This window comes from Biomphalaria glabrata, chromosome 10 (assembly GCF_947242115.1).
Source record: "Biomphalaria glabrata chromosome 10, xgBioGlab47.1, whole genome shotgun sequence".
NCBI lineage: Eukaryota > Metazoa > Mollusca > Gastropoda > Planorbidae > Biomphalaria > Biomphalaria glabrata.
Genome location: NC_074720.1, coordinates 27,560,315 through 27,584,579, shown reverse-complemented (window position 1 = coordinate 27,584,579; position 24,265 = coordinate 27,560,315). Strand labels below are relative to the sequence as shown.

At 35.4% G+C, this 24,265-nt stretch overlaps 1 protein-coding gene and 1 long non-coding RNA gene across 2 annotated transcripts in view; both read left to right on the top strand.

Annotated features, from left to right (window-relative positions):
• LOC129928866 (uncharacterized) overlaps positions 1-24,265 on the top strand; it is a 79,657-nt gene that overhangs the window by 49,030 nt on the left and 6,362 nt on the right. The gene's annotated exons all lie outside the window — the stretch shown is intronic.
• Positions 1,070-23,806, top strand: LOC106050240 (cathepsin D-like). The gene is made up of 9 exons (XM_056045352.1): positions 1,070-1,230; positions 2,635-2,761; positions 3,289-3,412; positions 13,871-13,989; positions 16,286-16,485; positions 18,904-19,026; positions 19,427-19,577; positions 19,991-20,092; positions 23,552-23,806. The coding sequence occupies exons 1-9, from the start codon at positions 1,163-1,165 to the stop codon at positions 23,723-23,725; spliced, it is 1,188 nt and encodes a 395-aa protein (XP_055901327.1). The 5' UTR covers positions 1,070-1,162; the 3' UTR covers positions 23,726-23,806.

Here is a 24,265-nt window from a genome sequence, read left to right as displayed (position 1 = left end):
TATGCCGAACTGGGAGTCCACCACTTATGGATGTTGTGACAGAGCGTCTCATAAGGTTTGCGGGAACTGTCCTGCGACAGAATGAATTACGCGATGACATGGAAGATAAAAGAGGAAAGCGCAAACAGGGACGTCCTCATAAAACTAGGCGCCACACTTTCATGGAGGACCTCAGAACAGTGGACACCAGGTGGGAAAGGCTTCAGACATTGCCAATGACAGATCTTTGTGGAGACAGCTTGCCGCCGAATACGCCGAACGCGCGGGAGAATCTCAGTAAGTCTAAAGTTAGACGGGTTCTATTTTTCTTTTTCTATATTTTTTTTTCTTTTCTACTAGACTCCTTGCCAGACTATACGCTCATGCCAAAGTCACAGACTCACAACTTCAGGTGAACTATCGTCTATATTTCTTGAATACAGTTTCAGTGTAATAGATTGACACATTACAAAATTATGATAGCTAGTGTATTTCAGAAGCATATTTTTAATACTAGAGAATTAAATTCATAAGCTCTTCTTTTGAGGCAGGAAGTAATTATTATTATTTAGTTGGCAACAGTTTGCTTTTACTCTAGCGTCCTTGACATTGTTACTAGTCATTTCTAACTCTCTACTTGTCAATTTCTTGTTTGTTTTTCTTTCCATTATATCGCTTCCACATTTTCCATATGGCTTTCCCTTCTTTTCTCTCTCTCACTGTATGAAATACAGATCTTAGAAATTCAAAGACCAGACTACTATGATGAACGTAAGAAATGCTCAATATCAGCGAGTACAATTGTCTGGTTTTGTTTTGCTAAAGAATTAAATAAAACACCCTAACAATACTGGGATCTTGAATACAAAATGGACATCAAAGTTAAAACTAGGATTGTGTCCTGTGACATCACATTATCTTCTGATCAACAGTTTGTGTCACGTGTCCTAAGATACCTAAAGGACCTGATCAGGAGCATGACAGAGGTCGTGGGGACGGGTGGTCGTACCTTGGTCTGTCGTTCACCCATCCAGCCATACAATCATCTGCTCTGATAATTGAATGCTTTACGCTTAACTAGCTGATTATTGTAATCAGTGTATATAAGGCAACTGTTTGTTATAGAAGTCCTCTTCATTCTTTGGTGGGACTACCAGATTGGGTTGTGTTGACGAGATTCAAAATGAAACTTGTTTATGTTTTGTTGCTGGCATTAGCTGCCTTCGTTGACTGCAATGCTGAACTTAAAAGGTTTTAGTTTTTCTGGAATTTAATGTACAAATATATCTACCTGATGTTTTCCTATCAGTTATGACTTTATATTGTTTATACTTTGTTTAATGTCGTTCACTCTTTCTTTCTTTCTCTCTCTCTCTCTTTCTCTTTTTGTATTCTTTTATTTAAATTCCTTTTTTTTTCTTTCTATCCTATTCTTTTTCGTATTAATCAATTGATTATCCAACAGCTTGTACAATGAAAACATTTATAATAGAAGTTGTTGACATGCTTGGCTATAGGATCTTGGGAAAGGTGGAATCATAAATACTAGTCGACCCACGGCGTAGCATAAGCCGTTATTTAGTGACAGGTGAACACTTCCTGAAAGACCCAGTTGTCCAAATAGGGAGGGAGTGGGGAAGGAACTCTGGTGAGAGCAACATACAATTGTCCAGGACTAAAAACAGGTTTTGGAAGATACAGGCATATCTTTTTGAACGTTTGGCCTTGAACTTTATTAATTGTCATGGCAAAGGCTACTCTAACAGGGAAGTGTCTGCGTGTAAAGGTAAAAGGCAAATTTGAATCTGATGGAGTCAGCTGCGATAGTTTTACACTCCAGTACGTTGCGATGAATGCTACCGCTAAATAGCAGGGATATGAAGAGACATTGAGCCGGATTGTAAGATTGATAGTAGCGGGAAGTATTTGAGACATCGCCACAATTTCAGCCTTGTCACCATAAACGCCGGAAGTATTCAAGTAGGCAGCGTAGTGTCGAGCAGAGTGTATGACTGTGCTTCCATGAGTAAGAACAACGGACAGGGTGTCGGCATAGTTATCCCAATGTTCGCAAACAAAGCTTACAGCCATCTTGCGAAATTCGAGAGCAACAGTTTCGTCGATGACTGATAAAAATAAACAGTTACCTGATGCAGTAATTTCGACTACATTAAAAGACCTGTTGACTCCACGAAATATATGTGAAGCGGTGGCCATGATTAGGAAAAGAAGAGTTATACAAAGGGGCAAGATCAAAACCAAGCTACAGAAAAAAAACATGCAACTATTTTAATGACACCTGATATTGATGTGTGTACAAAATACACACATAAATGTTATCTAATATATAGAATGTATAAAGATTACTTGTTCTCCCCCCCCCCCCCCCCCAATTTTTTTCTGAGCGGTGCTCTCTGTCGCCTCGAAAGTTACATGAGTAACTCTAGTCCAACTTGCAGAAATAAAAAAGTTATCTTTCCATGACTTTGTCGTGGTGTAACGCATGGTTGGGCCATGAAGAGAATGATATATACTGATAGATACACTGACTCATGTTTTGCAAGTTTTGTTTCATAACTCAGATGTTTGAATTTGATTGTAATGATTTAAAAATAAATCTCTAAATCTAAACGTAATTATGTCTGCTTATTTTAGAATCCAGCTTCATAGAATGGAGACTATTAGAAGTCGACTAGACAGACTCCAGACCAGTCAACTCCAGAAACTCCTGTTTACTAAGTACACAGACCCACACTTTGAGCCAATCAAGAACTACATGGATGTAAGCAGAGACACACTTTTCATTGATAGAAATAAAAATAGAATGGGGTAAACCCAATGTATAATTAGCATTTCTTCTTATCAATCCGAATAGTTACAATTGCATTCGCAACTTCGACGTCTTTAATTTAATTTCTATTCATTAAAAAAAAACTTATGTCTCTTTGAATAGCATTCAGTTATTGTATGCTAAGGACACAGCATTTGGTGAACTCAAAACTTTTGTGTTATGTATCATACACTTATGTTCTACATTTGTGTTGTGTATTATATACTTAGGCTCTAGTTTTATTTTAGAGTCTACATTTGTGTTATGTATCATACACTTGGCCTCTACATTTGTGTTATGTATCATACACTTGGCCTCTACATTTGTGTTATGTATCATACACTTGGCCTCTACATTTGTGTTATGTATCATACACTTGGCCTCTACATTTGTGTTATGTATCATACACTAGGCCTCTACATTTGTGTTATGTATCATACACTTGGCCTCTACATTTGTGTTATGTATCATACATTTAGGCTCAGTACTACGGCGTTATTGGCGTTGGTACACCCGAGCAACAGTTCAAAGTCGTCTTCGATACAGGATCCTCCAACCTGTGGGTGCCATCCTCCAAGTGCAAACCTTCAGATATCGCTTGCTGTAAGTAGACTGACTTAGCGACACATGAAACCTTCAGATATCGCTTGCTGTAAGTAGACTGACTTAGCGACACATGAAACCGTCAGATATCGCTTGCTGTAAGTAGACTGACTTAGCGAAACATGAAACCTTCAGGTATCGCTTGCTGTAAGTAGACTGACTTAGCGACACATGAAACCTTCAGATATCGCTTGCTGTAAGTAGACTGACTTAGCGACACATGAAACCGTCAGATATCGCTTGCTGTAAGTAGACTGACTTAGCGACACATGAAACCGTCAGATATCGCTTGCTGTAAGTAGACTGACTTAGCGACACATGAAACCGTCAGATATCGCTTGCTGTAAGTAGACTGACTTAGCGACACATGAAACCTTCAGATATCGCTTGCTGTAAGTAGACTGACTTAGCGACACATGAAACCTTCAGATATCGCTTGCTGTAAGTAGACTGACTTAGCGACACATGAAACCTTCAGATATCGCTTGCTGTAAGTAGACTGACTTAGCGACACATGAAACCTTCAGATATCGCTTGCTGTAAGTAGACTGACTTAGCGACACATGAAACCTTCAGATATCGCTTGCTGTAAGTAGACTGACTTAGCGACACATGAAACCGTCAGATATCGCTTGCTGTAAGTAGACTGACATAACGACACATGAAACGTGTTGTGCAGTGTCATGGTGATACACACAGATTTATAAAACAATAAGTTATTCTAGAAACTGCTAAAAACAAAAATTCTTTTTATGCTTAGAGAATTTAACTAATTTTTATATGTATGTCCGATAGATATTCAGTTTGGGCTAGGTTATACTTTTATTACCCAGGCTTATTGCCTCGAAGAAGTTAGCTATCTTTTTCATAGATACATAGGTTACTCATAGCTCCCATAACAATGAACAAGAAAATAGAATGAAAGAAAGAGAGAGAGAGAAAAAAAGGGGGAAGGAGATGGACGCATTAGTGAAACAGCTAGGTTATAAACATATTTAATACTAGAAACAGCTAGGATATAAACATATTTAATACTAGAAACAGCTAGGATATAAACATATTTAATACAAGAAACAGCTAGGATATAAACATATTGAATACTAGAAACAGCTAGGATATAAACATATTGAATACTAGAAACAGCTAGGATATAAACATATTGAATACTAGAAACAGCTAGGATATAAACATGTTGAATACTAGAAACAGCTAGGATATAAACATGTTGAATACTAGAAACAGCTAGGATATAAACATGTTGAATACTAGAAACAGCTAGGATATAAACATGTTGAATACTAGAAACAGCTAGGATATAAACATATTGAATACTAGAAACAGCTAGGATATAAACATATTGAATACTAGAAACAGCTAGGATATAAACATATTGAATACTAGAAACAGCTAGGATATAAACATATTGAATACTAGAAACAGCTAGGATATAAACATATTGAATACTAGAAACAGCTAGGATATAAACATATTGAATACTAGAAACAGCTAGGATATAAACATATTGAATACTAGAAACAGCTAGGATATAAACATATTGAATACTAGAAACAGCTAGGATATAAACATATTGAATTCTAGAAACAGCTAGGATATAAACATATTGAATACTAGAAACAGCTAGGATATAAACATATTGAATACTAGAAACAGCTAGGATATAAACATATTGAATACTAGTTCACATTCTATTGCGTCTTGTACGCTAACAACTTTCATTTTTGCATTGCTTTGAATACATGACAACATTCTGTGAACCTTTCTCCCAGATTGATTACTGTCCATGAAGAACACATTCTGATGTCTCTTGACTAGACAGAGAAAGAGATATGATACTTTATCTTCTATTACTGTTAATTATCATCATTACATTTTTTAGAACAAGCTCGTTACCTATCTGTCCACATCTCAATCATATCTTTATGTGACAAGTGTGATAACACTGATCAAAGTCACAGATTTTTCACTTCAAAAATAACAAAGACGGTAACAAACTAATACTTCATGAAAACGACATTGTAAAAAATTAGACAAGTTGATTCGTTTTTTTTTTCTTTTAGTTTGATTTTAGAACAGCGTGACCTTCACATCATCATCTGCCGTATCGACCGCCAGGTCTGCGAGGGTTACTTCATGTATTTTATATGATTTGGCCTTCTATCTTGAGTGCGTAAATCACCAATTAACAATGGACCAAATGTATGATATTATTGTCTAATTACATACATCTATCTCTAGTCGTCTCCCATTGTTTGGAGCTGACGTTCTGAGAGACGTGTCTGTAACTCTTAGGACCAACTCGACAATAAACTTGTCCCCTTTATATCAGGAACACAATATACAATCTAAACAATAGTTCAAAACTACAACTAGTGTATTCAAAACTACAACTAGTGTATTCAAAACTACAACTATTCTATTCAAAACTACAACTATTTTATTCAAAACTACAACTATTGTATTCAAAACTACAACTATTCTATTCAAAACTACAACTATTGTATTCAAAACTACAACTATTGTATTCAAAACTACAACTATTTCATTCAAAACTACAACTATTTTATTCAAAACTACAACTATTGTATTCAAAACTACAACTATTTCATTCAAAACTACAACTATTGTATTCAAAACTACAACTATTGTATTCAAAACTACAACTATTTTATTCAAAACTACAACTATTGTATTCAAAACTACAACTATTGTATTCAAAACTACAACTATTGTATTCAAAACTACAACTATTGTATTCAAAACTACAACTATTGTATTCAAAACTACAACTATTTCATTCAAAACTACAACTATTTTATTCAAAACTACAACTAGTGTATTCAAAAGTACAACTAGTGTATTCAAAACTACAACTATTCTATTCAAAACTACAACTATTGTATTCAAAACTACAACTATTGTATTCAAAACTACAACTATTCTATTCAAAACTACAACTATTGTGTTCAAAACTACAACTATTCTATTCAAAACTACAACTATTGTATTCAAAACTACAACTATTTCATTCAAAACTACAACTATTTTATTCAAAACTACAACTAGTGTATTCAAAAGTACAACTAGTGTATTCAAAACTACAACTATTCTATTCAAAACTACAACTATTGTATTCAAAACTACAACTATTGTATTCAAAACTACAACTATTCTATTCAAAACTACAACTATTGTATTCAAAACTACAACTATTGTATTCAAAACTACAACTATTGTATTCAAAACTACAACTATTTCATTCAAAACTACAACTATTTTATTCAAAACTACAACTATTGTATTCAAAACTACAACTATTTCATTCAAAACTACAACTATTGTATTCAAAACTACAACTATTGTATTCAAAACTACAACTATTGTATTCAAAACTACAACTATTGTATTCAAAACTACAACTATTGTATTCAAAACTACAACTATTCTATTCAAAACTACAACTATTGTATTCAAAACTACAACTATTCTATTCAAAACTACAACTATTGTATTCAAAACTACAACTATTTCATTCAAAACTACAACTATTTTATTCAAAACTACAACTAGTGTATTCAAAAGTACAACTAGTGTATTCAAAACTACAACTATTCTATTCAAAACTACAACTATTGTATTCAAAACTACAACTATTGTATTCAAAACTACAACTATTCTATTCAAAACTACAACTATTGTATTCAAAACTACAACTATTGTATTCAAAACTACAACTATTGTATTCAAAACTACAACTATTTCATTCAAAACTACAACTATTTTATTCAAAACTACAACTAGTGTATTCAAAAGTACAACTAGTGTATTCAAAACTACAACTATTCTATTCAAAACTACAACTATTGTATTCAAAACTACAACTATTGTATTCAAAACTACAACTATTCTATTCAAAACTACAACTATTGTATTCAAAACTACAACTATTGTATTCAAAACTACAACTATTTCATTCAAAACTACAACTATTTTATTCAAAACTACAACTATTGTATTCAAAACTACAACTATTTCATTCAAAACTACAACTATTGTATTCAAAACTACAACTATTGTATTCAAAACTACAACTATTGTATTCAAAACTACAACTATTGTATTCAAAACTACAACTATTTCATTCAAAACTACAACTATTGTATTCAAAAGTACAACTATTTTATTCAAAACTACAACTATTTTATTCAAAACTACAACTATTCAACCCAAAACTACAACTATTTTATTCAAAACTACAACTATTTTATTCAAAACTACAACTATTTTATTCAAAACTACAACTATTTTATTCAAAACTACAACTATTTTATTCAAAACTACAACTATTTCATTCAAAACTACAACTATTGTATTCAAAACTACAACTATTTCATTCAAAACTACAACTATTGTATTCAAAACTACAACTATTGTATTCAAAACTACAACTATTTCATTCAAAACTACAACTATTGTATTCAAAACTACAACTATTGTATTCAAAACTACAACTATTGTATTCAAAACTACAACTATTGTATTCAAAACTACAACTATTGTATTCAAAACTACAACTATTGTATTCAAAACTACAACTATTGTATTCAAAACTACAACTATTGTATTCAAAACTACAACTATTGTATTCAAAACTACAACTAGTGTATTCAAAAGTACAACTAGTGTATTCAAAACTACAACTATTCTATTCAAAACTACAACTATTGTATTCAAAACTACAACTATTGTATTCAAAACTACAACTATTCTATTCAAAACTACAACTATTGTATTCAAAACTACAACTATTGTATTCAAAACTACAACTATTTCATTCAAAACTACAACTATTTTATTCAAAACTACAACTATTGTATTCAAAACTACAACTATTTCATTCAAAACTACAACTATTGTATTCAAAACTACAACTATTTTATTCAAAACTACAACTATTGTATTCAAAACTACAACTATTGTATTCAAAACTACAACTATTTCATTCAAAACTACAACTATTGTATTCAAAAGTACAACTATTTTATTCAAAACTACAACTATTTTATTCAAAACTACAACTATTCAACCCAAAACTACAACTATTTTATTCAAAACTACAACTATTTTATTCAAAACTACAACTATTTTATTCAAAACTACAACTATTTTATTCAAAACTACAACTATTTTATTCAAAACTACAACTATTTCATTCAAAACTACAACTATTGTATTCAAAACTACAACTATTTCATTCAAAACTACAACTATTGTATTCAAAACTACAACTATTGTATTCAAAACTACAACTATTTCATTCAAAACTACAACTATTGTATTCAAAACTACAACTATTGTATTCAAAACTACAACTATTGTATTCAAAACTACAACTATTGTATTCAAAACTACAACTATTTCATTCAAAACTACAACTATTGTATTCAAAAGTACAACTATTTTATTCAAAACTACAACTATTTTATTCAAAACTACAACTATTCAACCCAAAACTACAACTATTTTATTCAAAACTACAACTATTTTATTCAAAACTACAACTATTTTATTCAAAACTACAACTATTTTATTCAAAACTACAACTATTTTATTCAAAACTACAACTATTTTATTCAAAAGTACACTATTCAACCCAAAACTACAACTATTTTATTCAAAACTACAACTATTTTATTCAAAACTACAACTATTTTATTGAAAACTACAACTATTTTATTCAAAACTACACTATTCAACCCAAAACTACAACTATTTTATTCAAAACTACAACTATTGTATTCAAAACTACAACTATTTTATTCAAAACTACAACTATTTTATTCAAAAGTACAACTATTTTATTCAAAAGTACACTATTCAACCCAAAACTACAACTATTGTATTCAAAACTACAACTATTGTATTCAAAACTACAACTATTTTATTCAAAACTACAACTATTTTATTCAAAACTACAACAGCTATTTTATTCAAAAGTACAAAACTATTTGAACTGGGATTATAGATGACTAACTATGTAGCATTTCGGATGTAAACTAGCTATTTATATTATAACTGGGAATATATTTGACTAACAGACTTAGCTAGCAGTTGTTTTTTTTAATCTTATTTACATTTTCCTTTTTTTTTTAATAACCACATTTGTCTGAGAAGACAATTATTATTATTATTTGTATTCAAATTATTATTGTGACATATTCCTCTCCTTTTTACCCCAAACTGAGACAAATCAACCACCAAGTCATAGGACGTAATTCAATTCAAACAAGAATAATACAGAAAATACTTTTTTTTTCATAAACAAAGCTTATATTAAGTGTATCATTTAGTTTGGATTATGTTATTAAAATTGCAATAGATCTAGACTAACAATAATGAATATGTGCAATTAGAAATACTTTTACAAACTGTTTTTGCATAGTGCAATTTCAGGCTTTTAACGTTCATATTACGCTTTGATACTATCACTTTATCTGGAGCAGTTGATAAGAGGGGGGGGGGGGAGAAAGAACAGGGTATCTGGGTGATCGTTTTTAAGTGTATTTATTTTTTTAAAAAAAGGTAAACGACCTGAATTTGAACTCGTGGGTTTGAGCCTTCTCAGGCTTCTCAATGAGCTGCATTAAGCTTTGTACTAACGTGTACCTTTGTCTACTTCATGAGACCACAAATACATTGTATCACAAGCCATGGGCGTAGCCAGGGTGGGGGGGTTCTTGGGGTTCAACCCCCCCCCCCCGAAATAAAATTCCCCCCGCAGGGGGGGGAACGGAATTAAGTTACTGATGTTTGCTTTCATTTTGTTTATTTTAGGTGAGATTTTAATACTAAATCATCACTTACCACAGTACAGCCGAGGCAGTTTTGAGTTAAAAACCCTCTACCAGGGGGTTTTGAGATTTAAAAAACCCCTATCAGGGGGTTTTGAAGTACAAATCCCTCTACCAGGGGGCTTTGAGTTTAAAACCCCCTACAGGGGGTTTTGAATTTTAAACCCCCTACCAGAGGTTTTTGCAGTTAAATCCCCCTCTTCTATTAAACAAAACAAAAAAATGAAAACAACAATCCCCAAATTCCAACAACACAGTTGAGGAAGATTTTGATTTTAAAACCCCCTCCAAAATTTACGATAAACCCCATCTTCAAAATAAAAAAAGCAAATTACACACTCAAAATTCTATGAGCGTAGCCAAAGGGGTTTTGAGTTTCACCCCCCCCCCCCCCTCCAGTTGGGGTTTGAAGCTAAAAAGTACCTCTTCAATATAAAAAAAAAGCAAATTACACACTATAAAATCTATGATCGTAGCCAAAAGGGTTTTGAGTGTAAATCCCCCTCCTCCAGATGGCTTTTTCTTTAAAGTTTAAAACTCCTCCAGATGGTTTTGAGTTTAAAATTCCCCTACAGAGCGTTTAGAGTTGAAAACATCTCTCTTCAATATTATTTTAAAGCAAACTATAGTCACCAAATTCTATGATCGTAGCTAAATGGGGTTTTGAATTAAAAACAAAACTAAAAAACTCCAGAGATTTCTTAGTTTAAAACCCCTCAACAGATGATTTGACGAAAAAACTTTCCTTTTCGATATAAAATCTAAAGCGAAATACAGGCATGTAATTCCAAGAGCGTAGTCAAGAAAGGTTAAAAATTTCTACCAGTGGCTTGGGCTCTATTAATAAAGTGTGAATAGTCTTCTGCCGAAATTGAAAATCATTAAATGTATCTCAACAAAGATGGCTAAGACAGATTTTAGGAGTCAGTCATAAAGATCGGGTCTAAATCAAAGAAATCATATGCCGAACTGGGAGTCGAATCCTTAGTAAGGTTGTGACAGAGCGTCGCATGAGGTTTTGCGGGACATGTTCTCACACAAAATGAATTATGCAAAATAAGAGTTGCGGAAACAGCTTGCCGGAAAATGCGCGAACGGCGCGAGAGGGTCTAAGTCAGTAAGAATAGCACATTAGGTTTTTGAAATAAAACTTTTTAATAGCAAGATAATGCACTGTAGATACCTCAGAATATGCATTTTGTTGGCTTTCAATACCAGAATTAGTGCCCGGCGGCGGGGCTAGCAAGGGCGGGGAGTCTACAATAAACAATAAACGACTTCCGAAAGGGTCAGAATGTAATCAAGATTAAAATTATGTACACACACACACACACACTCACACACACACACACACACATATATATATATATATATATATATATATATATATATATATATATAATTTTTTCCGCGGGGGGAATCCCCAGCCCAAACCCTCCCCGAAAACAAATCCTGGCTACGCCCATGTCACCAGCACATCTAGAACAAGAAGGAAACGAGAAGGCTGACACACTCACCAAGTGTGGGAGAACAAAGAATTAAACATTGCACTCTATGCAGAAGAAATGAAGAAACTAATAGTGAATAGAATAAATAGGAAATGGACAAGCTCTCATCTGAATCACAAGAAAGATGACGACTATTATAAGCTACCCCACAAGATCAACGTCTAATCTTTCGACTCAGGACCGGACACAACAGAATGAGACAACATATGTACCGGACAGCTCAAAATTAGAACTAGATAAATCTGCCCATGTGGGGCTTTATCAGAGAATGCTGACCCTTTACTACAAAATCTGCATTCTTTGTCAAGAGGCCTAAAAACACCCCTCTAGAAAGAAAACTGTATGGAGAATTCCCTTTTTTGGAAACCACTGCGCAGTGCATCTCATGTATTGATCTAGTCATCAGAACCACTGCGCAGTTCATCTCATGAATTGGTCTAGTCATCAGAACCACTGTGCAGTTCATCTCATGTATTGGTCTAGTCATCAGAACCACTGCACAGTTCATCTCATGTATTGGTCTAGTCATCTGAACCACTGCGCAGTTCATCTCATGTATTGGTCTAGTCATCAGAACCACTGCGCAGTTCATCTCATGTATTGGTCTAGTCATCTGAACCACTGCTCAGTTCATCTCATGTATTGGTCTAGTCATCTGAACCACTGCGCAGTTCATCTCATGTATTGGTCTAGTCATCAGAACCACTGCGCAGTTCATCTCATGTATTGGTCTAGTCATCAGAACCACTGCGCAGTTCATCTCATGTATTGGTCTAGTCATCAGAACCACTGCGCAGTTCATCTCATGTATTGGTCTAGTCATCAGAACCACTGCGCAGTTCATCTCATGTATTGGTCTAGTCATCAGAACCACTGCGCAGTTCATCTCATGTATTGGTCTAGTCATCAGAACCACTGCTCAGTTCATCTCATGTATTGGTCTAGTCATTAGAACCACTGCTCAGTTCATCTCATGTATTGGTCTAGTCATCAGAACCACTGCGCAGTTCATCTCATGTATTGGTCTAGTCATTAGAACCACTGCTCAGTTCATCTCATGTATTGGTCTAGTCATTAGAACCACTGCGCAGTTCATCTCATGTATTGATCTAGTCATTAGAACCACTGCTCAGTTCATCTCATGTATTGGTCTAGTCATTAGAACCACTGCTCAGTTCATCTCATGTATTGGTCTAGTCATTAGAACCACTGCTCAGTTCATCTCATGTATTGGTCTAGTCATCAGAACCACTGCTCAGTTCATCTCATGTATTGGTCTAGTCATTAGAACCACTGCTCAGTTCATCTCATGTATTGGTCTAGTCATTAGAACCACTGCTCAGTTCATCTCATGTATTGGTCTAGTCATCAGAACCACTGCTCAGTTCATCTCATGTATTGGTCTAGTCATTAGAACCACTGCGCAGTTCATCTCATGTATTGGTCTAGTCATCAGAACCACTGCTCAGTTCATCTCATGTATTGGTCTAGTCATCAGAACCACTGCTCAGTTCATCTCATGTATTGGTCTAGACATCGAAAAGTTCCAACAGAATAAGAACGAGGAAGAAAACGAAGACTCTATCACCAGATTTTTTGACAATATCGCTGAACTGTAGTTAACACTTCTGAACCGTTACAGACAGCCATCCCTACTTGGGTAGTCAGAATGATTAAATGATTATTATCATAATTATTATTTTTATAATTTAAAACAAAATAATTCCCTGAAACTTTTATCGATCCATTTATACCATTGCCGTCTATTTTTAGTAATAGTTTTAACAATTTAAAAAAATGCACAGTAAAATTTAAATCTATACAGCTAGAACTGATCCCCCCCCCCCCTATGTTTCATCGAAAGCTACGTTTCTTGAAGCAGTTCACAGACCGTTAACCTATGTGTCACTTTGTTGAAATATTTCCAAATATAAAAAGTCAAATTACCTAAAACTTATCTTCCTGTCAGACAAAATGCAGAGAAAATATAAAAAAATTAAAAGTTTAATAATGGAGAAAGAAATTGTAAATCTTAATAGCAAAAAAAAAGTTCTTCAAACTTTTGATTTGTCCACTTGCAGTGGTACACAATAAGTATGACAGTTCAAGGTCTTCTACTTATGTGGCTAACGGCACTGCATTTGCCATCCAGTACGCCAAGGGAGAACTGAGTGGATTTCTGAGTACAGACACAGTCGACGTAAGTCTTTGTTGTTTTAACTTGAGCATGTTTATCCTGACATCTAATAGTACTTAGTGCATCAGATACATGACACATAGTGCATCAGATACATGACACATAGTGCATCAGATATGACACTTAGTGCATCAGATACATGACACTTAGTGCATCAGATACATGACACTTAGTGCATCAGATATGACACTTAGTGCATCAGATACATGACACATAGTGCATCAGATATGACACTTAGTGCATCAGATACATGACACTTAGTGCATCAGATATGACACTTAGTGCATCAGATACATGACACATAGTGCATCAGATATGACACTTAGTGCATCAGATACATGACACTTAGTGCATCAGATATGACACTTAGTGCATCAGATACATGACACTTAGTGCATCAGATATGACACTTAGTGCATCAGATACATGGCACTTAGTGCATCAGATACATGACACTTAGTGCATCAGATACATGACACTTAGTGCATCAGATATGACACTTAGTGCATCAGATACATGGCACTTAGTGCATCAGATATGACACTTAGTGCATCAGATACATGACACTTAGTGCATCAGATACATGACACTTAGTGCATCAGATACATGACACTTAGTGCATCAGATACATGACACTTAGTGCATCAGATACATAACACTTAGTGCATCAGATATGACACTTAGTGCATCAGATACATGACACTTAGTGCATCAGATATGACACTTAGTGCATCAGATACATGACACATAGTGCATCAGATATGACACTTAGTGCATCAGATACATGACACTTAGTGCATCAGATACATGACACTTAGTGCATCAGATATGACACTTAGTGCATCAGATACATGGCACTTAGTGCATCAGATATGACACTTAGTGCATCAGATACATGACACTTAGTGCATCAAATACATGACACTTAGTGCATCAAATACATGACACTTAGTGCATCAGATACATGACACTTAGTGCATCAGATACATGGCACTTAGTGCATCAGATACATGACACTTAGTGCATCAGATACATGACACTTAGTGCATCAGATACATGACACGTAGTGCATCAGATACATGACACTTAGTGCATCAGATACATGACACTTAGTGCATCAGATACATGACACTTAGTGCATCAGATACATGGCACTTAGTGCATCAGATACATGACACTTAGTGCATCAGATACATGACACTTAGTGCATCAGATACATGACACTTAGTGCATCAGATACATGACACTTAGTGCATCAGATACATGACACTTAGTGCATCAGATACATGGCACTTAGTGCATCAGATACATGACACTTAGTGCATCAGATACATGACACTTAGTGCATCAGATACATGACACTTAGTGCATCAGATACATGATACTTAGTGCATCAGATACATGGCACTTAGTGCATCAGATACATGACACTTTGTGCATCAGATACATGACACTTAGTGCATCAGATACATGACACTTAGTGCATCAGATACATGGCACTTAGTGCATCAGATACATGACACTTAGTGCATCAGATACATGGCACTTAGTGCATCAGATACATGACACTTTGTGCAAAAGACACATGACACTTTGTGCATCTGATACATGGCACTTTGTCATGTAGATTGTTGAAAGAGTATTATTTACCACGTGACTATTGGTGGTTAAGTTGTAGGTACTTCGATTTATCTCGTGAATATTCTATGTCTAACTTCACCGTCTTCACCAGACACTCTGTTTACAAAGCAAATGATATCGTTGGGGTTTAGTTGATAATTATGACGTCACATTCTGCCAGTCCAATAACCTTCAGCTTGCTTTTTATTTTTATTTTTTCTTGGCTGTCCTCTTTTACCTTGATTTATAATAAATTGTATTTTACTGCAATAAGATTGAATTAATTTTCTATCAACCTCTGCCTGGCATTATTTTTTATATGTGACCTGACGTGTGACGTAACTTTCTACTGACCGACCTTGAACTGTCTACACAAGAGTGTGACATACGCATTTTGATTAGAAATAGTGACATGAATTATACCATTTAGAATTGGGTAGATCTATGTGCTTGGGTATACAATAATAGCAACTTTACTTTGAAAAATAAACATATTGTTTAAACAGAAATTTTGAGTTGTTTGTCTATATCTCTGTGGTAGGTTTTTCATAAATTCAGTTTTGGTATTTCAATGTACAATGACTGTATACAGACTGCAGCTGCTCAAACTAAAGTGCTGAAGGCAGTAAGTCTACGTCTCCCACAGAGTCCATATCAATTATTACTGACCATTTCACAGGTGTCTGGGGTTGTAGTACAGAACTGCACATTTGCCGAAGCCACACAGGAACCTGGGGCAACTTTTGTCCTCGCGGCGTTTGATGGCATCCTGGGATTGGCTTACAAGTCTATCGCCGTGGATGACGTCACTCCATTCTTTGTCCAAGCCGTCCAACAAGGAGCTGTGGACGAGGCTGTGTTCTCGTTTTACTTGGGAAAGTAAGATTGAACATCTATTTCAGCTCGTAACATTTTCTTTTTGGGAAAGTAAGAATTGAACATCTATTTCAGCTCGTAACATATTCTTTTTGGGAAAGTAAGAATTGAACATCTATTTCAGCTCGTAAAATATTCTTTTTGGGAAAGTAAGATTGAACATCTATTTCAGCTCGTAACATTTTCTTTTTGGGAAAGTAAGAATTGAACATCTATTTCAGCTCGTAACATATTCTTTTTGGGAAAGTAAGAATTGAACATCTATTTCAGCTCGTAACATATTCTTTTTGGGAAAGTAAGAATTGAACATCTATTTCAGCTCGTAACATATTCTTTTTGGGAAAGTAAAAATCTGGGATATAGTATATAGATCTGGGATCTATTTTAGTTTTCAACATGCTCTACTTTGGGAAAGTAAAAATCTGGGATATAGTATATAGATCTGGGATCTATTTTAGTTTTCAACATGCTCTACTTTGGGAAAGTAAAAATCTGGGATATAGTATATAGATCTGGGATCTATTTTAGTTTTCAACATGCTCTACTTTGGGAAAGTAAAAATCTGGGATCTAGTATATAGATCTAGGATCTATTTTAGTTTTTAACATGCTCTACTTGGGAAAGTAAAAATCTGGGATATAGTATATAGATCTGGGATCTATTTTAGTTTTCAACATGCTCTACTTTGGGAAAGTAAAAATCTGGGATATAGTATATAGATCTGGGATCTATTTTAGTTTTTAACATGCTCTACTTTGGGAAAGTAAAAATCTGGGATATAGTATATAGATCTGGGATCTATTTTAGTTTTCAACATGCTCTACTTTGGGAAAGTAAAAATCTGGGATATAGTATATAGATCTGGGATCTATTTTAGTTTTTAACATGCTCTACTTTGGGAAAGTAAAAATCTGGGATATAGTATATAGATCTGGGATCTATTTTAGTTTTCAACATGCTCTACTTTGGGAAAGTACAAATCTGGGATATAGTATATAGATCTGGGATCTATTTTAGTTTTCAACATGCTCTACTTTGGGAAAGTAAAAATCTGGGATATAGTATATAGATCTGGGATCTATTTTAGTTTTCAACATGCTCTACTTTGGGAAAGTACAAATCTGGGATCTATTTTAACTCTTAACCTGATGAAGAGTAATGAGAAATGAAACAACTCTAGTTAAATAGAAAAACATAACCTCCAACACTAGAACTTATACAGCGATAGTTTCTCTCTTAACAAGTAATGAATGTTAGATTAGGAAACAATGGAACATTTGTATTTACCCCCCCCCCCCCCGGGAAAACAAAGCGGGAGATCTAATTTATACGGATTGCGTAACTCTAGAGCATATGTATCTATATACAGCTTTTGTGTGTGTGTGTGTGCATAGTTGCTTATTAATAAAGGCCAATATGTCTAGGTGCAACACCGAGGAGCTTGGTGCAACACTTCTGTCTTTTTTTTTTACATTGAAGCTGAGGCTGACATTTTTGCAGTTCAGAGGGACAGACACTTTTTTTTTAGGTTGTCTTCGTTTGAGGCACTTAGGGCACAGTCATATGCGAATAGAAGATCTCTGATGCAGTCATATTTTACTTTGGCCTTCACCAAAGTATTGGGTCATTGTATAGACTTGCGTCAGAGTCTTGGGTCATTGTATAGACTTGCGTCAGAGTCTTGGGTCATTGTATAGACTTGCGTCAGTGTCTTGGGCCATTGTCTTATAATTGGAAATTCTTAATTTAAAAAAAAAATGTAGCTTTTTATATAACGCTACTTTCATGCCTATAGCCTACTCAGAGGGCTATGGTCTAATCTCATTTGTGGAGATGGAGGGGGTATCTGGGAGAAGGTTTTTGTGCTACCTTTAGGCGCTCAGTTAACACAACTCTGCTTGTCGGATGTCGAGCCTCTAGCCCCCTTCATAGGTAGCCAATCCAAGCCAATTTCAAGCGTACTTAGCCTCTCAATCAATCTTCATCCAAATAAAGTTGGATTATTTATACATTTAGATTCTATCAGTGACATCATACAGATGTAAGCTCATGTTGATTTGAATTAAGTGTTGTAACAAAGTACAGTTCAGTAGTTCAGTCTATTTCAATAGGGCCAATTATCTTATTAACACTATTATTAGCATTTGATGTGCTATCATTAGTATATCTATTAGTATATCTATTTGTATATTAGTACTTGCATCTTTTAAAAAAAAAAGATTTACTCCTAACTTAACTGTTACAATAAAATACATTTTTACCTTAACGAGAGACGTTTGTGTACAAATAAAATACAAAACTTATTCACTCCTTGTTATTAAACTCTTACAGTGGGAGAGTGTCTTTAGTCAAAAATAGTTCATGATGATAGTTGCATACAGCAACGCATCTGTCTGACATTCTTTGAATGAACTTTTATAGTGACCCTAAAGCTTCAGTTGGTGGAGAATTGGTTCTTGGTGGCATTGATAGTAAGCTGTACACTGGCTCTATTACATACGCTCCAGTGGTTGAAGAGCGATTCTACTCAATACTTGTATCTGGGTAAGTGAATACCAGGGAATCATCACAATAGGATTAAAATGATGTTTGCCTATATTATATCAGTTATAACATAGATCATACAGATGTAAGATCATGATGATTTGAATGATGTTTTATAACAAAATACAGTTCAGTAGTTTGATTTCAAATATTTTAGTTACAGGGTTAGGGCTAAATTATAGATTCATATAATCTTGTTGATTATATTGAAAGAGTATAGATAGATAGATAGATAGATAGATAGATAGATAGATAGATAGATAGATAGATAGATAGATAGATAGATAGATAGATAGATAGATAGATGGATGGATGGATAGATGGATAGATAGATAAATAGATAGATAGATGGATAGATAGATAAATAGATAGATAGATAGATTGCTTTTTTTCCTTCTAGAATTGAAGTTGGTGGTTCAGGGGCAGGTTACTGTGGAGATGACGGATGTAAAGGAGTTGTCGATACTGGCACTTCCCTTTTGTCTGGTCCCACTGAACAAGTGGCTGACATTAACCAGAAAATCGGTGCAATAGCTGGACCTGGCGGAGTGGTAAGTTATAGTGTTGGTAACAAGGAAATCATACACAAATATATTTAAACAACAACAATAACAAAGGTTACACGAAGCGTAATAGCACCCATTTATTAACAATCTTTAATTCATTATTCTGTTTGGTATTTCGAAATATTGTCTTTGGCTGAAGTGGTGGTATACAGTGAATTGTAAAAGAGAAACTACTACGCCAATTGGTGTAACATAGTCTGTCTAATCTATTAAACCTCCGCAATGAAGTGGGAATAGATTAGTTGTACTTATTGACGATCTATATATATATATATCTATACCAGTTCCAGAATTAATTCTAAAAAAATGTTAATCTAGATCTATTTTTAATGCCTTGGCAAGATACAAGAAACAGAATATTTTATTATAATCTATGTTGATTGGATTGTTCTCCTCAGTATATTTTACCCGACTGCAACAAAATACCATCGCTACCAAACGTCACTTACACAATTCAAGGAAGACAATTCGTTCTTACTCCACAACAGTACATACTTGTCGTAAGTATACATGAGTTGTCTCTCCCGTTGTCGTCCATATTTATTATTCCCGGCAGGTTGCTAGCTATATGTATGGCTTCCTTCATTCGCAATGCGATTATGGAGCATCACAATTATGCCTGGGCATAAACTATTGTTGTAACGATGTCGCCCACACAAACAGTTCCCCCCCCCCTCCACGCAGCTGATGTATCCAAAGGAATGCCAAGTGTCGATACAGCGTGGGGTCAGCGTCGTTTCAGGCTCTGCCAGGGTGTAAGACTATCTGCTGCAAACTGCCGATTCGCGGCTCTTGAGTTGTCCTCCCCGAAGCCATTTGTGTCTAGTTGCAGTTCAAATGTATAGTATACCTTCTCTTTCGTGGGTAGACATGCAAGGCAAACAAGCCCCCATCCAGTTCAAATGTATAGTATACCTTCTCCTAGGTGGGTAGACCTCCAAGGCAAACAAGCCCCCATCCAGTTCAAATGTTATAGTTTACCTTCTCCTAGGTGGGTAGACCTCCAAGGCAAACAAGCCCCCATCCAGTTCAAATGTATAGTATACCTTCTCCTAGGTGGGTAGACATGCAAGGCAAACAAGCCCCCATCCAGCTCAAATGTATAGTATACCTTCTCCTAGGTGGGTAGACCTCTAAGGCAAACAAGCCCCCATCCAGTTCAAATGTATAGTATACCTTCTCCTAGGTGGGTAGACCTCCAAGGCAAACAAGCCCCCATCCAGTTCAAATGTATAGTATACCTTCTCCTAGGTGGGTAGACCTCCAAGGCAAAAAAGCCTACTGGTTTAGGCGCCAGATAGCCTACTCGGAGCTTGACGATACTAGAATATGAGCTGTGTTGGCTTAATAAAAACTGAAAGCACTTTTAACTCTTTGAGCACTTAGCATTATCAAACATGCAGTAAATATAATAACTGAAAATATAGAAAGTCTGAGGTAAAAGTAACAACTGAATAGAAACTGGTGTCATTGAATGACTTTATTTACACTTGGTTTAATATTACCATAACTACATGAACACAAGCTCGTGTACGTTATACCACATCAATCAACTATTGCCACTGTAGAATTACGTTTTGTCTTTGTATTGAGTTACCAACATGTCACCTAGGCAGTCCACTAAGTATTAAGTGACCAACATGTCATCTAGGCAGTCCAATAAGTATTAAGTGACCAACATGTCACCTAGGCAGTCCACTAAGTATTAAGTGACCAACATGTCACCTAGGCAGTCCACTAAGTATTAAGTGACCAACATGTGACCTAGGCAGTCCAATAAGTATTAATTGACCAACATGTCACCTAGGTAGTCCAATAAGTGTTAAGTGACCAACATGTCACCTAGGCAGTCCAATAAGTATTAAGTGACCAACATGTGACCTAGGCAGTCCAATAAGTATTAAGTGACCAACATGTCACCTAGGCAGTCCACTAAGTATTAAGTGACCAACATGTGACCTAGGCAGTCCACTAAGTATTAAGTGACCAACATGTCACCTAGGCAGTCCACTAAGTATTAAGTGACCAACATGTGACCTAGGCAGTCCAATAAGTATTAAGTGACCAACATGTCACCTAGGCAGTCCAATAAGTATTAAGTGACCAACATGTGACCTAGGCAGTCCAATAAGTATTAAGTGACCAACATGTCACCTAGACAGTCCACTAAGTATTAAGTGACCAACATGTCACCTAGGCATTCCACTAAGTATTAAGTGACCAACATGTCACCTAGGCAGTCCACTAAGTGTTAAGTGACCAACATGTCACCTAGGCAGTCCAATAAGTATTAAGTGACCAACATGTGACCTAGGCAGTCCAATAAGTATTAAGTGACCAACATGTCACCTAGGCAGTCCACTAAGTATTAAGTGACCAACATGTCACCTAGGCAGTCCAATAAGTATTAAGTGACCAACATGTCACCTAGGCAGTCCACTAAGTATTAAGTGACCAACATGTCACCTAGGCAGTCCACTAAGTATTAAGTGACCAACATGTCACCTAGGCAGTCCACTAAGTATTAAGTGACCAACATGTCACCTAGGCAGTCCAATAAGTATTAAGTGACCAACATGTCACCTAGGCAGTCCACTAAGTATTAAGTGACCAACATGTCACCTAGGCAGTCCAATAAGTATTATGTGACCAACATGTAACCTAGGCAGTCCACTAAGTATTAAGTGACCAACATGTCACCTAGGCAGTCCAATAAGTATTAAGTGCCCAACATGTCACCTAGGCAGTCCAATAAGTATTAAGTGACCAACATGTCACCTAGGCAGTCCACTAAGTATTAAGTGACCAACATGTGACCTAGGCAGTCCAATAAGTATTAAGTGACCAACATGTGACCTAGGCAGTCCAATAAGTATTAAGTGACCAACATGTCACCTAGGCAGTCCACTAAGTATTAAGTGACCAACATGTGACCTAGGCAGTCCAATAAGTATTAAGTGACCAACATGTGACCTAGGCAGTCCAATAAGTATTAAGTGACCAACATGTAACCTAGGCAGTCCAACAAGACTAACACTTTGAATGAGTATGTTCTCTATCTCTCTCTCTCTCTCTCTCGTCTCGCGCTGTTTATCTCAAAATAAACTTATTATTCTACCTTATACATATCTGCGACAAGGTCTAAAAAAAACTTTTTAAAACGTAAACTTTCTCATTTATGACCTTGAGTTTTCTAGGAACACGTGTTGTCAATGCACTAGCTGGACTTTCTTATACTGAGATATACTTTCTTACCGTCAGCTGGACTTTCTTATACTGAGATAGACTTTCTTACTGTCAGCTGGACTTTCTTATACTGAGATAGACTTTCTTACCGTCAGCTGGACTTTCTTATACTGAGATAGACTTTCTTACCGTCAGCTGGACTTTCTTACCGTCAGCTGGACTTTCTTATACTGAGATAGACTTTCTTACCGTCAGCTGGACTTTCTTACCGTCAGCTGGACTTTCTTATACTGAGATAGACTTTCTTACCGTCAGCTGGACTTTCTTATACTGAGATAGACTTTCTTACCGTCAGCTGGACTTTCTTATACTGAGATAGACTTTCTTACCTTCAGCTGGACTTTCTTATACTGAGATAGACTTTCTTACCGTCAGCTGGACTTTCTTATACTGAGATAGACTTTCTTACCGTCATCTGGACTTTCTTACCGTCAGCTGGACTTTCTTATACTGAGATAGTCTTTCTTGACGTGAAAAAGAAAATAAAAAATTGAGATTCAAACCATGGTCTTCCTGTACAAAGTTGGCCTATAAAGTCTGTGTAGACAGTCACAGAAACTAATGAATGTCTTGATGACGTTGGTTAGATTAGAGAGTTCCTCACTAAGATAGTAGATGCCGGGTAAAACTGACAAATTGTGTCTCATGAGTTTTTGTGGTTCCATCACAATGACGTCATTCTATATGTAATTCTTGTACTCTCTATACCCCAGCAAAAAGTGTTGACCCAGACTCAATGCGTGAGTGGTTTCATGGGATTGGACGTACCACCCCCAGCTGGTCCTCTCTGGATTCTTGGCGATCTGTTTATTTCTGAGTACTACACCATCTTCGACATGGCACAAAGCAGAGTTGGATTTGCAGACGTGAATAGACCATCACAATAGAGACAATATATCAAATAATTGTTTTCATTCAACCTGATTGAAAATTTATTTTCGCTGGTGAATAAAAAGTGTCAAAACAAAGATTTTTTTGTTGTTTCTTGGGTTTCACTTTCCTAATTTTCTTTTTATATTGGAGAATTTCACAACAAACAACATTTTACAATAAAAAATAAACAATCAAATTTACACACTCCAAAATAATATGACGCACCACATAATTCATCAATTTCAAATAAATACATAATCATATTCTATTAGGGAATCAAAGGGTTCATGCGGGAAAAACTTTCTAAACCACTGTATGATACACATCAGGCTCAGAAATACAAGAACCTCAAAGGTCAAGGGCTTCAAGTCAACACATGAGCACTTTTAGCAGAAATAAGGTCACGGAAACCCACTTATAGTCATCAGTTATGGAAAGTCCATCGGATGATTCAAAACAAATTTGAGCTCATCACAGTGATAAGGCTGGATAATACGTCACGTTTGTGAATCATGGCTAAAATATACTACCTGGAAATTATTCAAGGCTACATC

Bases quoted from the DNA above. Each gene is read 5' to 3' on its own strand.
- LOC106050240 (XM_056045352.1), top strand. From the start codon at position 1,163: ATGAAACTTGTTTATGTTTTGTTGCTGGCATTAGCTGCCTTCGTTGAC. The intron at 2,762-3,288 runs GTAAGCAGAGAC...TCATACATTTAG, and splicing joins CAATCAAGAACTACATGGAT to GCTCAGTACTACGGCGTTAT. The intron at 13,990-16,285 runs GTAAGTCTTTGT...ACCATTTCACAG, and splicing joins TGAGTACAGACACAGTCGAC to GTGTCTGGGGTTGTAGTACA.